Here is a 15,601-nt window from a genome sequence, read left to right on the forward strand (position 1 = left end):
CCTTGTCCAGGCTCACAGGACGTACACATTTACGTTGTGAGCCCCACCCTGGAGGAGGGAGGGTCTGGCTCTCATAGTCACCTGCTCTGGACAGTATCAGGTTTTCCCAAGCTGGCAAGTCCAGCATTGGTCAGGACAGAGTCGGGGCACCTATGAGCCTAACAGTGCTAGATACCTGATAGGGAGACTCCAGGAGATGGCAGGGGCATGGGGGGTGGCATGCAGCCGGCCTCCGAGGAGGGCTGGACCGTATGTTAGGGCTGGAGCCTTCTGAACACCTGCTGTTTGTCCAGTGCTTCACACTCACTGCCTCATCTAAGGCTCAGCCCCATTTCATAGTTGAAGGAACAAAGGTTCAGCGAGGCCAAGGGGCTTGCTCAAGGTCACACAGCTAGTGAGTGGCAGAGCTGAGATCGGAGGTCAGATTTATCTGCTTCCAAAGTCCCACTCTGTCCTCTCTGCCCCTCAGCCTGCCCCAGAGAGGGACAGCTGGGTAGCTGTGGTGGCCAGAGTGTGCTGGAAGGATGGGGGAACAGGGTGGTGTGGATGGGGAGAACTTACCCTCTTTTCCCTCTGGAGCAGTTCTGTAACGCTGATGTGATGAGTGCCAGCTCTGTACCAAGGATGAGGTGATGGATGCATAAGAATAGGATCCCATGCTGGGGAAGCTGTACCTCATTGTAGCATTTCTTAAAGAATATTCCAGGCTACTAAGTGTTCTGTGAAGAAAGATGGCGCTGTTGAAAAAGTTTGGCAACACAGGGTTAAAAAAAAGGAACACAGACTTTACTGCAGGACTTCTCAGAGCCTCCAAAGCTATAGGCATTGAGAATCCCTCAGAGAGGAGGCAGGCAGCACTTTCCTAACTTAAGAAGTAAGAGCAGAAACTTTGATGCAGTCAGATCTGGGTTCTGATCCCCTATTCAGCCTCTCTTTGAGCCTCGTTACTCCATCTGTAAGGTGGGGATGGTTATGCCTGCCTGAGAAGTAAGAAGGTTAAGTGAGATAAGGCATGTGACGCTCCCAGCATGAGGACTGTGTGTCCTAGGCTCGGTCAGTGTTACTGCTGCTTTTGTGGCTGCTTTAGCATCTGCCCTTCGGCCCCACAGCCTTCACGACAGCTCACTCCTCTTTACCAGGGCCTCCTGCAGGTTCCAATCTGTCAGTGTCCTCTCTGTGCCAGACCCAGGTCTGAGCCCGGGAGCTCAGGTGGGTCTCTCAAGCATAGCAAGAGAGGTCCCCCCCACCCAACTTTGCGCCCTCAATTCTATTTATGTCCTCTGAGGTCACAGGCCATTTTTGAGTGGCTCATGCCATACTGTCAGCTCATTGGGAGCTTGTGGTCACCTGTAACCCCCAGATCTTACTCTCATGAATACTGCCCACCCTGGCTTGCTCTCCAGGCCTGCACCAGAGCAGGGCTCATCTTCCCTGGGTATCGTTTATCCAGACAACCACACTGACCTCAGGCCATAAACAGACACTCATTGGTTGATCTGGTCAACAAATAATGACTCTGCCACCCTCCAGTCCCTCCCAGCATCTGTTTCACCTCCATACTTCTTGGGGGACAGTGAGAGGTGTTATATCCACTGGGGGTGGGGCTTTGTGGTGACAGGAAGCTATCCCAGCGCTAACTCAGGATATGGGCTGGGCTAGTTGTTGGGACAGGTCTTAGCAGACCCTCAGGGGCTCCTCTGGAGCCACTTTGTTGGGTGTTGCTGCTGAGTTCACCTGCATGTCAACTGGGAAAGACTTGTTCTTTTAATCTGACTCTCTCCGGGGTACTCTTTTCATTTTTCACTGTTTTTTTTTTTTTTTTTAATGAAATAACACATTGGAAAAACTTAGCATGTGCTCAAGTTTCATTCATTCCACAACTGTTTCTTGAGTCCATCATGTGCCAGGTACTGGACAGATCACTGGGGCTGTAAGAGAGAGTCCACACAGACGTTGCCCTCATGGAGCTTATGGTCTGGAGTGGGAGAGAGGCATTAATGAAGCCGTCACCCTGATGAATATGAAGGTGTGATGGAGGGGGTACTAGGAAGGACAAGTTCATGGTGGTTTGGGAGTGTCGGGTGGAATAAAGGCTCCCCAAAAGACATGATGGAGGGGTGAGAGCTCAGAGAGGGTGAGAGATAACTTGGGAAGGTGTTCCAGGCTGAGGGCACAGCATGTGCAAAGGCCCTGTGGTAGGAAGGATCATGGGATTCTGAGAGAAAGCCAGAGTGGTTGGAGCCAGGAGTCAGGGGGTTTGAGGAGGGGAGTGAGGCCATAGAGGTGGGCAGGGGCCAGACCACACAGGCCTGTATGCCAGGTCTAGGACTTTTTCCTTATGTGTGGGTAGTGAAGACCCACTCATTGCTTTAAGCAAGGGCATAGGGTGATTGGGTTTGCATTTCAGAGACAGATGACTTGGGTGCAAGGCTGCAGGTGGGCTAGAGGACAAAATTTAGGAGGCAAAACTGGCTGATGTGGTGGAAGAAGGCAGTGCAGAGGGGCTCCCAGCTCCAGCACGTGCATGGAGGGCACAGAGACACGTTGCATCACTGTCTTCACCATTCCTGACCTTGGGCTCTGACGGTGTAATTCATCCCCATTATCAATGGGGCTTTTTGCCGTCTTAACAGTGTGTGTGTTGTCCATTCCTATTTGAATATTATTTTTCTTGATGGAATTGCTAGAAGCCAACTCACAACTGGTGTGTCCTGACATCTCTGCCTGCTGGGACCTTGACAACTGTCCCCAGTTGTGGGCTGGCCCCTTTCTTGTTCTGAGGGAGCTTTAAAAGAGCAGATAGCTTTAACCCCCATTTTCCAGCACCTTGGCACACTGTCCATCTTTGGGGATGGCATTCTGTCTTGGGGCTGAGTGTGGAGCTGCCCTTGTAGCTATGGGGGCCTCTGAGAGGCACACACACCTTTCCTCTTGGCCCCATGGCTCTCAGCCCCAGGGAAGATGGGCCTCTGCCTGCCTCCACACCTCCCCCAGGCCATGCCCAGGTCATGCCTCATGGGAGGGCTCACTCCTGGGATGCTGGTCCTGGCGTCCTCAGGACAGGAGGGGGCTGCAGGGCTGTCCCAGCCAGGGCAGGTTAGGGCCCTGAGATGGGCCAACAAGCCAGCATTTGGAGGTGTGAGCTGGGGAATAGGATCCCAAACTGGTGCTCAGGAATGGCCGGGTGCTGGGAGGCCCTCTCGTCCTCCCCAGGTTCTGCTGTTGCTGGTTGGGGAAGTGTGTGTACAGGTGTGGGCACGTTCATGTATGGGATGCATGCACTGGTGAGCTCCCCATTGTGAGAACTTGGGTGTGCATCCCTTGAGGTGGGCAGAGGCTGCCCATATCCTGTATCCAAGGTGACAGCCTGACCCTTATCTCTTGGGCAGGTGGCCGGCCTGTTTCATGACCCCAGCATCGGGAACCCCATCCACATCACCGTCGTGCGCTTGGTCCTGCTGGAAGATGAGGAGGTGAGAGGTCACGTGGCCCCACACTGCCCCTGGAATGGGCATCGTCTGCCAGGGCCCTCCTGCCACTTGCCTGAGCTGCCTCATGTGGAAGGGCACAGTGAGAGCCTCCTTGGCCCAATCAGTGTCATCTGTCACCCCCAGTCCCTGGCTGACCCTCTCTTAGGTCCCGTCTGGCACGTGTCTGTGGGCGGGGTTGTCAGACTGGAGGCTGGACTGGGGGCCTGCCTGCTTGTCTGCCCACTGCCACCTCTGGGCCTCTGTCTCCCGCCTTCACGTGAAGGAGAATTTGGCCTGACCCTTCAGAGCTCAGGGAGAGGCTTGAGTGGCCACGCTCTCTGCCCCTAGGAGGACCTAAAGATCAGTCACCACGCAGACAACACCCTGAGGAGCTTCTGCAAGTGGCAGAAAAATATCAACATGAAAAGGGACGCCCACCCGCTGCACCACGACACCGCCATCCTGCTCACCAGGTACCGCCACTGTGAGGGGCTGGGCCATGGGTGTGGCCGGTAGAGCTTGCGTGGGCGGGAGGTGCTACCTGACCCTCAGCAGGGGCAGACACAGCCCTGCTCTCAGGGAGCCTCATTTTGAGGAGGGTTTTCACACCTTTGACCCAAGACTGGATTCCAGCAGTACTGGGGGAGATCTTTTTATTTTGGAATAATTGTGCATTCCGTGCAGTTGTCAGAAATACTACAGGGAAGTACCATCTATACTTCCTCCAGTTCCCCACAGTGGTAACATCTGGCATAACTGTAGTTATATCCCAACCAGGAAATTGACGGTGATATGATCCACAGACTTATTCAGGTTTCATTAGTTTTACGTGCACTTACTTGTTTGAGTGTGTGTGTGTGTGTGTGTGTATTAAGTCCTATGCAATTTTATCACGTGTAAGTTTCTGTATCCACTGCCACAGTCTAGATATAGAATGGTTCTATTAGAAGGATCTCTTGTGCAACTCCTTTATAACCAGAAAATCTTACACACCACCCTGCTTCAACATGACCCCAACCTCTGACAACTCTTTATCTGTTCAGAGGCAGTGTTTTTTTTGTTTTTTTTTTAAACATCTTTATTGGAGTATAATTGCTTTACAATGGTGTGTTAGTTTCTGCTTTATAACAAAGTGAGTCAGTTATACATATACATATGTTCCCATATCTCTTCCCTCTTGTGTCTCCCTCCCTCCCACCCTCCCTATCCCACCCCCTCCAGGCGGTCACAAAGCACCGAGCTGATATCCCTGTGCTATGCGGCTGCTCCCCACTAGCTATCTACCTTGTATTTGTTAGTGTATATATGTCCATGCCTCTCTCTCGCTTTGTCACAGCTCACCCTTCCCCCTCCCCATATCCTCAAGTCCGTTCTCCAGTAGGTCTGTGTCTTTATTCCTGTCTTACCCCTAGGTTCTTCATGACATTTTTTTCCCTTAAATTCCATATATATGTGTTAGCATACGGTATTTGTCTTTCTCTTTCTGACTTACTTCACTCTGTATGACAGACTCTAGGTCTATCCACCTCATTACAAATAGCTCAATTTCGTTTCTTTTTATGGCTGAGTAATATTCCATTGTATATATGTGCCACATCTTCTTTATCCATTCATCCGACGACGGGCACTTAGGTTGTTTCCATCTCCGGGCTATTGTAAATAGAGCTGCAATGAACATTTTGGTACATGACTCTTTCTGAATTCTGGTTTCCTCAGGGTATATACCTAGTAGTGGGATTGCTGGGTCATATGGTAGTTCTATTTGTAGTTTTTTAAGGAACCTCCATACTGTTCTCCATAGTGGCTGAACCAATTCACATTCCCACCAGCAGTGCAAGAGTGTTCCCTTTTCTCCACACCCTCTCCAGCATTTATTGTTTCTAGATTTTTTGATGATGGCCATTCTGACTGGTGTGAGATGATATCTCATTGTAGTTTTGATTTGCATTTCTCTAATGATTAATGATGTTGAGCATTCTTTCATGTGTTTGTTGGCAGTCTGTATATCTTCTTTGGAGAAATGTCTATTTAGGTCTTCTGCCCATTTTTGGATTGGGTTGTTTGTTTTTTTGTTATTGAGCTGCATGAGCTGCTTGTAAATTTTGGAGATTAATCCTTTGTCAGTTGCTTCATTTGCAAATATTTTCTCCCATTCTGAGGGTTGTCTTTTGGTCTTGTTTATGGTTTCCTTTGCTGTGCAAAAGCTTTGAAGTTTCATTAGGTCCCATTTGTTTATTTTTGTTTTTATTTCCATTTCTCTAGGAGGTGGGTCAAGAAGGATCTTGCTGTGATTTATGTCATAGAGTGTTCTGCCTATGTTTTCCTCTAAGAGTTTGATAGTTTCTGGCCTTACATTTAGGTCTTTAATCCATTTTGAGCTTATTTTTGTGTATGGTGTTAGGGAGTGATCTAATCTCATACTTTTACATGTACCTGTCCAGTTTTCCCAGCACCACTTATTGAAGAGGCTGTCCTTTCTCCACTGTATATTCCTGCCACCTTTATCAAAGATAAGGTGACCATATGTGCATGGGTTTATCTCTGGGCTTTCTATCCTGTTCCATTGATCTATCTTTCTGTTTTTGTGCCAGTACCATACTGTCTTGATTACTGTAGCTTTGTAGTATAGTCTGAAGTCAGGGAGCCTGATTCCTCCAGCTCCATTTTTCGTTCTCAAGATTGCTTTGGCTATTCGGGGTCTTTTGTGTTTCCATACAAATTGTGAAATTTTTTGTTCTAGTTCTGTGAAAAATGCCAGTGGTAGTTTGATAGGGATTGCATTGAATCTGTAGATTGCTTTGGGTAGTAGAGTCATTTTTACAATGTTGATTCTTCCAATCCAAGAACATGGTATATCTCTCCATCTATTTGTATCATCTTTAATTTCTTTCATCAGTGTCTTATAATTTTCTGCATACAGGTCTTTTGTCTCCTTAGGTAGGTTTATTCCTAGGTATTTTATTCTTTTTGTTGCAATGGTAAATGGGAGTGTTTTCTTGATTTCACTTTCAGATTTTTCATCATTAGTGTAAGGAATGCCAGAGATTTCTGTGCATTAATTTTGTATCCTGCTACTTTACCAAATTCATTGATTAGCTCTAGTAGTTTTCTGGTGGCATCTTTAGGATTCTCTATGTATAGTATCATGTCATCTGCAAACAGTGACAGCTTTACTTCTTCTTTTCCGATTTGGATTCCTTTTATTTCCTTTTCTTCTCTGGCTGCTGTGGCTAAAACTTCCAAAACTATGTTGAATAAGAGTGGTGAGAGTGGGCAGTCTTGTCATATATGACCTTTATTATGTTGAGGAAAGTTCCCTCTATGAGAGGTAGTGTTTTTGAACTTGAGGTGGAGTTATTTCCCTTTGCTGAGCTCCGGCAGCTTCTGTCAGCACCCTCGCTGGGGTAGTAACCCAAATTGTCTGTGCATGGGTCTACTCCCCAGGCCCAGATAGGTGTCCTGGGTGAACGAGGGCATCTGCTTCTCAAATGGCTCCTGCACTGGTCTCGGAGCTATGGCAGGGGCATCCTTTTCCCTCCCAACCTCCCTCAGGGTCAGCAGGGGCCCCTCCCTAGCCCCGTCAGCTTGGGTGGGCCTGGCTTCTGGGCAAGTCAGCCTGAGGGACCCTTCTCTCTGCATGTGCAGGAAGGACCTGTGTGCTGCCATGAACCAGCCCTGCGAGACCCTGGGCCTGTCCCACGTGGCGGGCATGTGCCAGCCTCACCGCAGCTGCAGCATCAATGAGGACACGGGCCTGCCCCTGGCCTTCACCGTGGCCCACGAGCTCGGGCACAGGTACCCTGCCAACCCCACTACCACACTAAGAACCCGACCTCACCTCCCAACCTGTGGGCACCAGACAGCCAAGCCGATGGCCCACACAATCCCAGGGAAGGGAGCCCTGCCTTGAGGAATGAGCCCAGCCTGGCCACATGCTATCCCTGGCACTGTCCCCACCCCACATACAGGCCGCTTCCCTGTTAGGAGAGGGGTGAATCTTATTTGAAGTGGGGTTGAGATGGGCCAGAAAGTCACCACAGGCCTTTGTCCCTCCCTGTTTCCCTCAGTGCTTTGCATTTCTTACTCTTAGTCCCTGCCAACCCCCTGTTCCTAATCGCTCTGTGACCCTAGGCAAGTTCCCTGCCCTCTCTGGGCCTCTGTGTGTTCCCTCTTGATTGAGGGGGTTGGATTCAGTGATGTCCAAGGCTCCCTCTGTTGGACACCTCCACATGAGGCTGTTATGCCTAGGCATGGCCCGTACCCTTGGCCCTCTGTGCCCAGACTGTTTAGCTGTGAATATGGCAGTCTTAGATGTCTGGGAGCCAATGAGGGCAGGCTCACAGAGAGCTCTGTTGGTCCGAGGTGTTGGGTCATCCCTGAGTGCTGAGAGAGATAGTGTTTCTCACAGTGCTTAGTATGGTGCCTGGCACATAGTAAGTGCTCAGCAAAGGTAATTTTTCTCATGTCTTTCCCAAGGATCATCTTGAGACTTTTCCTGTGGTGCAGGAGCTCAGACTCCCTAACTCCACTGCACAGCCTTGGGACAGGACCTGATGGGTGGCAGGAACTCTGTCAGACTGTTCTTGGCACCAGTGAGGTTGCGGGGGCCACACTGGGCCCCACGCATGCCACTTGGCTTGCCGATGTTGGCCAGCTCATTGCAGGAGCCGGGCTGCTCCGCGTCCCTGGTGCTTAGTTCAGGCTCAGGCTGGTGCACCTGGCAGAGGGCCCTGTGGGACACTAGTTAGCACACCCACGTTTTACCTTAAGGAAAGTGAGTCTCAGAGATGGGATATGACTTTCCCCAGGCCACACAGTGGTTTGGTGGCAGAGCCAGGCCTGGGAGCCAGGACCCAGCACCTTGCAGACCTCTGAGGGAGGGGCGGCCTGGTGGCTTCCCACCAGCTCACTCGCCCCTGGGGCCTGTGCTCTTACACAGTTTTGGCATTCAGCATGACGGAAGCGGCAATGACTGTGAACCCGTTGGGAAACGGCCTTTCATCATGTCTCCACAGCTCCTGTACGACGCTGCGCCTCTCACCTGGTCCCGCTGCAGCCGCGAGTACATCACCAGGTTCCTTGAGTAAGTCCCCCCTGAGCCCTGGGCCTTGTCTGAGCCCCTGAGGTCAGGGTGTGACCGGGGAGATGCAGACAGCACCTTGGAGGATAAGCAGGAGTTCACGGATGGATAGAAGGAAGGAGAGTGGTATTCCTGGTAGAAGAGGCAAAGGGCGAAGGCACGAGGACATGAGCAGTGTGGGATAATTTTCAGGGAACGGCAGGATATTAAGTGATGCTACAGGAGCCAAAGCCGAATAGGAAAGGAAGCTGGAGGAGGTACAGGGCTGGCCATGTGACTGGAAGGGTCCAGTGAAAAGCAGGGAAGCAAGTGCCCTTAAAGGCACTGAAATATAAAGCTTTTCCTTTCTCTCGTGTCCTCTTGATTTGCTATGTTATATTTTTATTTGCTAGTTAATGCTCTAAGTAAAGACAAACTTAAAAATTTAAATGATTAGCACAAGTTGTTTTCTTTTTTTAATTGAGGTGTAGTTGATGGTACTGTATTATATAAGTTTCAGATGTACAACAGTGATTCACAATTTTTAAAGTTATATTCCATTTATAGTTATAAAATATTGGCTATATTTCCTGTGCTGTGCAATATATCCTTGTAGTTTATTTATTTGTACATAGTAGTTTGTACTTCTTAATCCCCTGTCCCTATCTTGCCCCTCCTCCCTTCCCTCTTCCCACTGGTAACCACTAGTTTGTTCTCTGTATCTGTGAGTCCGATTCTTTCTTGTTGTATTCACTAGTTTGTTTTATTTTTTAGATTCCACATATGAGTGATATCATACAGTATTTGTCTTTCTTTGTCTGACCTATTTTTCTAAGCATTATATTCTTCAAGTCCATCCACGTTGCTGCAAATGTCATTATTTCATTCTTTTTTATGGCTGAGTAGTATTCCATTGTATATATATATACCGCATCTTCTCTATCCATTCATCTGTTGATGGACACTTAGGTTGTTTCTGTATCTTGGCTGTTGTAAACAATGCTGCTGTGAACATTGGTTTGCATGTATCTTTTCAAATTAGTGTTTTCATTTTTTTCTCATATATACCCAGGAGTGGAATTTCTGGGTCACATGGTAATTCTGCTTTTCTTTTTTTGAGCCATACTGTTTTCCACAGTGTCTGTACCAATTTACATTCCCACCAACAGTGTACAAGGGTTCTCTTTTCTCCATGTCTGTAGCAGCATTTGTTATTTGTGTTCTTTTTGATGATAGACATTCTGACAGGTGCGAGGTGATATCTCATAGTTTTGATTTGCATTTCTCTGATGTTTAATGATGTTCAGCATCTTTTCATGTGCCTGTTGGGCATCTGTGTGTCTTCTTTGGAAAAATGTCTGTTCAGGTCTTTGGCCCATTTTTTAATCTGGTTATTTTTTTTTGATGTTGAGTTGTATGAGCTGTTTAAATACTATGGATATTAACTCCTTGTCAGTCATATCTTGCAAATATTTTCTCCCATTCAGTAGGTTGTCTCTTCATTTTGTTGATAGTTTCCTTCACTGTGCAAAAGCTTTTAAGTCTGATTAGGTCCCATTTGTTTATTTTTATTTCCTTTGCTTTAGGAGATGGATCCAAAAAATATTGCTACAATTTATGTCAAAGAGTGTTCTGCCTATGTTTTCTTCTGGGAGTTTTATGGTTTACGGTATTATGTTTAGGTCCTTAATCCATTTTGACTTTAGTTTTTGTATATGGTTTGAGAAAAATGTTCTAATTTCATTCTTTTACATGTAGCTGTCCAGTTTTCCCAGCACCACTTATTGAAGAGACTGTCTTTTCTCCATTGTATATTCTTGCCTCCTTTGTCGTAGATTAATTGGCCATAAGTGTGTGGGTTTATTTCTAGGCTGTCTATTCTGTTCCACTGCTCTGTGTGTCTGTTTTTGTGCCAGTACCATACTGTTTTTTTTAATGTTGTTAAAGTATAGTTGATTTAAAGTGTGTCCATTTCTGCTGTACAGCAAAGTGATTCCATTATATATATATATATATATATATATACATTCTTTTTCATATTCTTTTCCCTTATGGTTTATCATAGGATTTTGAATATAGTTCCCTGTGCTATACAATAGGACCTTGTTGTTTATCCATTTTATATGTAATAGTTTGCATCTGCTAATCCCAAACTCCCAGTCTTTCCCTCCCCATGCCCCCTCCCCCTTGGCAACCACAAGTCTGTTCTCCATGTCTGTGAGTTTGTTTCTGTTTTGTAGATATGTTCATTTGTGTTGTATTTTAGATTCCACATATAAGTGGTGTCATATGGTGTTTGTCTTTCTTTTCCTGACTTACTTTGCTTAGTATAATAATCTCTAGGTACATCCATGTTGCTACAAATGGCATTATTTCATTTATTTGTTTATTTTTGCTTTTATTTCTATTACCTTGGAGACTGATCTAAGAAAACATTGGTATAATTTATGTCAGAGAATGTTCTACCTATGTTCTCTTCTAGGAGTTTTATGGTGTCATGTCTTATATTTCAGTATTTAAGCCATTTTGAGTTTATTTTTGTGTATGGGGAGAAGGTGTGTTCTAATTTCATTGATGTGCATGTGGCTGTCCAACTTTTCCAACAACACTTGCTGAAGAGACTGTCTTTTCCCCATTGTATACTCTTGCCTTTTTTGTTGAAGATGAACTGAACTTAGGTGTGTGGGTTTATTTCTGGGCTCTCTGTTCTGTTCCATTGATCCATATGTCTGTTTTTGTGCCAATACCACGCTGTTTTGATTAGTGTAGCTTTGTAGTATTGTCTGGAGCCTGGGAGGGTTATGCTTCCAGCTTTGTTCCTTTTTTTTTTTTTTTTTTTGATGACCATTTTTAAAGTCTTCATTGAATTTGTTACAATATTGCTTCTGTTTTATGTTCTGGTTTTTTGGCCGTGAGGCATGTGGGATCTTAGCTCCCCACCCGCACCCCCTGCTTTGGAAGGCGAAGTCTTAACCACTAGACTGCCAGGGAAGTCCCTTCAGCTTTGTTCTTTTTCCTCAGGATTGCTTTGGCAATTTTGGGTCATTTATGGTTCCACATCAGTTTTGGGATTTTTTGTTCTAGTTCTGTGAAGAATGTCATGGGTAATTTGATAAGTATCCCATTAAATCTGTAGGTTGCTTTGGGTATTAGGCTGGCCATTTTAACAATATTCTTCCCATCCAAGAGCATGGGCTGTATTTCCATTTCTTTGAATCATCTTCAATTTCCTTTACTAATGTTTTGTAGTTTTCACCATATAAGTCTTTCACCTCCTTGGTGAGGTTTATTCCTAAGTATTTTATTTTTTTGATGTGGTTTTAAAAGGAATTGTTTGTTTACATTCCCTTTTTGATATTTCATTGTTAGTGTAAAGAAATGCAACCAATTTCTGTATTAGTCTTGTACCCTGCTACCTTGCTGAATTTATTTATCAGTTCTAGTAGTTTTTGTGTGGAGTCTTTTGGGTTTTCTATATATAATATCATGTCATCTGCAGATAATGACAGATTTGCCTCTTCCCTCTGAATTTGAGTACCTTTTATTTATTTTTCTTTTCTGATTGCTGTGGCTAGGACTTCCAGTACTATATTGAATAGAAGTGGTGAGAGTAGATATCCTTGTCCTGTTCCAGATTTTAGTGGGAAGGCTTTCACCTTTTCACCATTGAGTATTATATTGGCTGTGGGTTTGTCATAAGTAGCTTTTATTATGTCGAGATATGTTCCTTCTATACCCACTTTTGCAAGGGTTTTTTTTTTTTAATCATGAGTGGATATTGAATTTTATCAAATGCTTTTTCTGCATCTATTGAGATGATCATGTGGTTTTTGTCTCTTGTTGATGTGGTGTATCACATTGGTTGATTTGCATATGTTGAAACATCATTGTGACCCTGGGTTGAATCCAACTTGGTCCTGGTGTATGGCATTTTTTATGTGTTGTTGGTTTTGGTTTGCTAATATTTTTTTGAGAATTTTTGCATCTATATTCATCAAAGATACTGGCCTGTAACTTTCTTTTTTGGTAGTGTGTTTGTCTGGTTTTGGTATCAGGATGATGGTGGCTTCATAGAATGTCTTTGGGAGTTTTTCTTCCTCTTCAGTCTTTTGGAAGAGTTTGAGAAGGATCAGTATAAGTTCTTCTTTGTGTGTTTGGTAGAATTTGCCTATGAAACCATCTGGTCCTGGGCTTTTGTTTGTACGGAGGTTTTTTTTTTTTTTTTTTATTCCAGATTACAGATGCTATTTCACTTCTAGTGATTGGTCTGTTCAAGTTATCTATTTCTTCTTGATTTAGTTTTGGTGAGCTGTATGTTTCTAGAAAGTTGTCCATTTCTTCTAGGTTGTCAAATATGTTGGCATATAATAGTTCATCATATTCGCTCATGGTTTTTTTATATCTCTGCAGTAGCAGTTGTGATTTCTCCTTTTTCATTTCTTATTCTGTTTATTTGGGTCTTCTCTCTTTTCTTCTTGGTGAGCCTGGCCAGAGGTTTGTCAATTTTGCTTACCCTTTCAAAGAACCAGATCTTGGTTTTATTGATTTTTTTCTATTGTTTTTTAAATCTGTTTTATTTATTTCCTCTCTGATCTTTATTATTTCCTTCCTTCTGTTGACTTTAGATTTTGTTTGTTCTTCTTTTCCTAATTGTTTTAGATGGTTAAGTTGTTTATTTGAGATTTTTCTTGTTTCTTAAAGGAGACCTGTATCGCTATGAACTTCCCTCTAAGGATTGCTTTGGCTGCATCCCATAGATTTTTGTATGGTTGTGTTCTCATTGTCATTTGCCTCAAGGTATTTTTTTTATTTCTTCTTTGATTTCATTGTTGACCCATTGGTCTTTTAGTAACATGTTTATTCTCCAGGTAATTGTGGGTTTTTTTTGTTTGTTTGTTTTTTGCGGTACACGGGCCTCTCGCTGTTGTGGCCTCTCCCATTGTGGAGCACAGGCTCCGGACGCGCAGGCTCAGCGGCCATGGCTCACGGGCCCAGCCGCTCTGCGGCATGTGGGATCCTCCCGGACCGGGGCACGACCCCGTGTCCCCTGCATCGGCAGGCGGACTCTCAACTGCTGCGCCACCAGGGAAGCCCGGTAATTGTGCTTTTAAAAAATTAATTAGTTTATTTATTTTTGGCTGTGTTGGGTCTTCATTGCTGCACTGGGCTTTCTCTTGTTGCAGTGAGCCGAGGTTACTCTTTGTTGCGCTGCGTGGGCTTGTCATCGCAGTGGCTTCTCTTGCTGTGGAGCACAGGCTCTAGGCACGTGGGCTTCAGTAGTTGTGGCTTGCAGGCTCTAGAGTGCAGGCTCAGTAGTTGTGGCACATGGGCTTAGTTCCTCTGCAGCATGTGGGATCTTCCTGGAGCAAGGCTCGAACCCGTGTCCCCTGCTTTGGCAGGCGTATTCTTAACCACTGTGCCACCAGGGAAGCCGTTTGTAATTGTTTTTTCTTGTTTCTTTTTCTGTGGTTGATTTCTAGTTTTATGCTGTTGTGGTCAGAAAAGATGCTTGAAATAATTTCTATACTCTTAAATTTTTTGAGGATGGTTTTGTGCCCTAGTATGTGGTCAGTCCTAGAGAATGTTCCATATGCACTTGAACAGAATGTGTATTCTGCTTTTTTTGGATGTAATGTCCTGAAAATATGAATTAAGTCTAACTGTTCTATTGTATCATTTAGAATCTCTGTTGCCTTATTGATTTTCCATCTTGAAGATCTATCCATTGATGTGAGTGGGGTGTTAAGGTCTCCTAGTATTCTTGTGTTCCCATCAGTTTCTTCCTTTATGTCTGTTAGTATTTGTTTTATGTATTTGGATACTCCTATATTGGGTGCATATATGTTGGCAAGTGTAATATCACCTCCTTGTATTAATCCTTTTATCATTATATAGTGTCCTTTCTTTATCTTTATAGCCTTTGTTTTTTTTTAATTTATTTTTTTACTGAAGTATAGTTGATTTACAATGTGTTAGTTCAGGTGTACAGCAAAGTGATTCAGATATGTATATATATATATATATATACACACACACACACACACACCACATCATCTTTATCCATTCATCTGTCAATGGACATTTAGGTTGCTTCCGTGTCTTGTTTATAGCCTTTGTTCTAAAGTCTATTTTGTCTGATGTGAGTGTTGTGACCCCTACTTTCTTGACATTTCCTTTTGCATGAAGGAATATCTTTGTCCATTCCCTCACTTTCAATCTATGTGTGTCCTTTGCCCTAAAGTGGGTCTCTTGTAGGCAGCATATTGTAGGCTCTTGTTTTATAATCCAGTCTGCTGCTCTGTGTCTTTTGATTGGAGCATTTAGTCCATTGACATTTAAGGTAATTATTGACAGATATGTATTTATTGCCATTTTAAACCTTGTTTTTCCATTGATTTTATATTTCTTCTTTGTCCCTTTCTTTTGCTTTTTGTTTTTCCTTTTGTGGTTTGATAATTTTCTTTTGTATTATACTTCTTTTTGGTTCTCTTCTTTTTGGCTTTTGTGAATCTGTTGTATGTTTTTGATTTGTGGTCACCCTGTTCTTCAAGTATGTTATCCCCTTACTATATCTACTTGTCTTAGACTGGTAGTCATATAGTCTCAAACACATTCTAGGAAAAAAACCCTACATTTTCTGACTCTCCTCACCCACATTTTATGATTTTAATGTCCTCTTTTACATCTTCATGTTCATCCTTTTATTGTTAATTGTGGTTATCATCTCTTTCACAGAAATTTTTTGATTTCTTTTTAAATCTATGTACTGACTTATTTAAGTGATTTACTTTCCAATTGTGATTTTCTCTTTCTTAGGAGTCTTCTTTCTATTTAGAGAAGACCTTTCAATATTTTCTTTATGATAGGTTTAGTATTGCTATATTCTTCTAGTTTTTGCTTGTGATAATTGAAAATTTTAAAAATGATAATTTTGCTGGGTAGAGTATGCTAGGTTGCAGATTTTTCCCTTTCAGGATTTCGAATATATCTTGCCACTCTCTTCTGGCCTGCAACGTTTCTGTAGAGAAATAAGCTGATAGCCTTATGGGGGTTCTTTTGTAATTAACTCTTT

The 15,601-nt window shown here is 44.1% G+C and overlaps 1 protein-coding gene across 1 annotated transcript in view; it reads left to right on the forward strand.

Annotated features, from left to right (window-relative positions):
• The window catches only part of ADAMTS7 (ADAM metallopeptidase with thrombospondin type 1 motif 7), a 58,344-nt gene that overhangs the window by 13,154 nt on the left and 29,589 nt on the right, over positions 1-15,601 (forward strand). Inside the window, exons 5-8 of the mRNA XM_007470031.1 lie at positions 3,390-3,473; positions 3,819-3,943; positions 7,116-7,265; positions 8,410-8,553. Of these exons, the coding sequence (XP_007470093.1) occupies positions 3,390-3,473; positions 3,819-3,943; positions 7,116-7,265; positions 8,410-8,553 (503 nt within the window). The remainder of the gene's footprint in view (positions 1-3,389; positions 3,474-3,818; positions 3,944-7,115; positions 7,266-8,409; positions 8,554-15,601) is intronic.

This window comes from Lipotes vexillifer, unplaced genomic scaffold, assembly GCF_000442215.2.
Source record: "Lipotes vexillifer unplaced genomic scaffold, Lipotes_vexillifer_v1.1 scaffold1484, whole genome shotgun sequence".
NCBI lineage: Eukaryota > Metazoa > Chordata > Mammalia > Artiodactyla > Lipotidae > Lipotes > Lipotes vexillifer.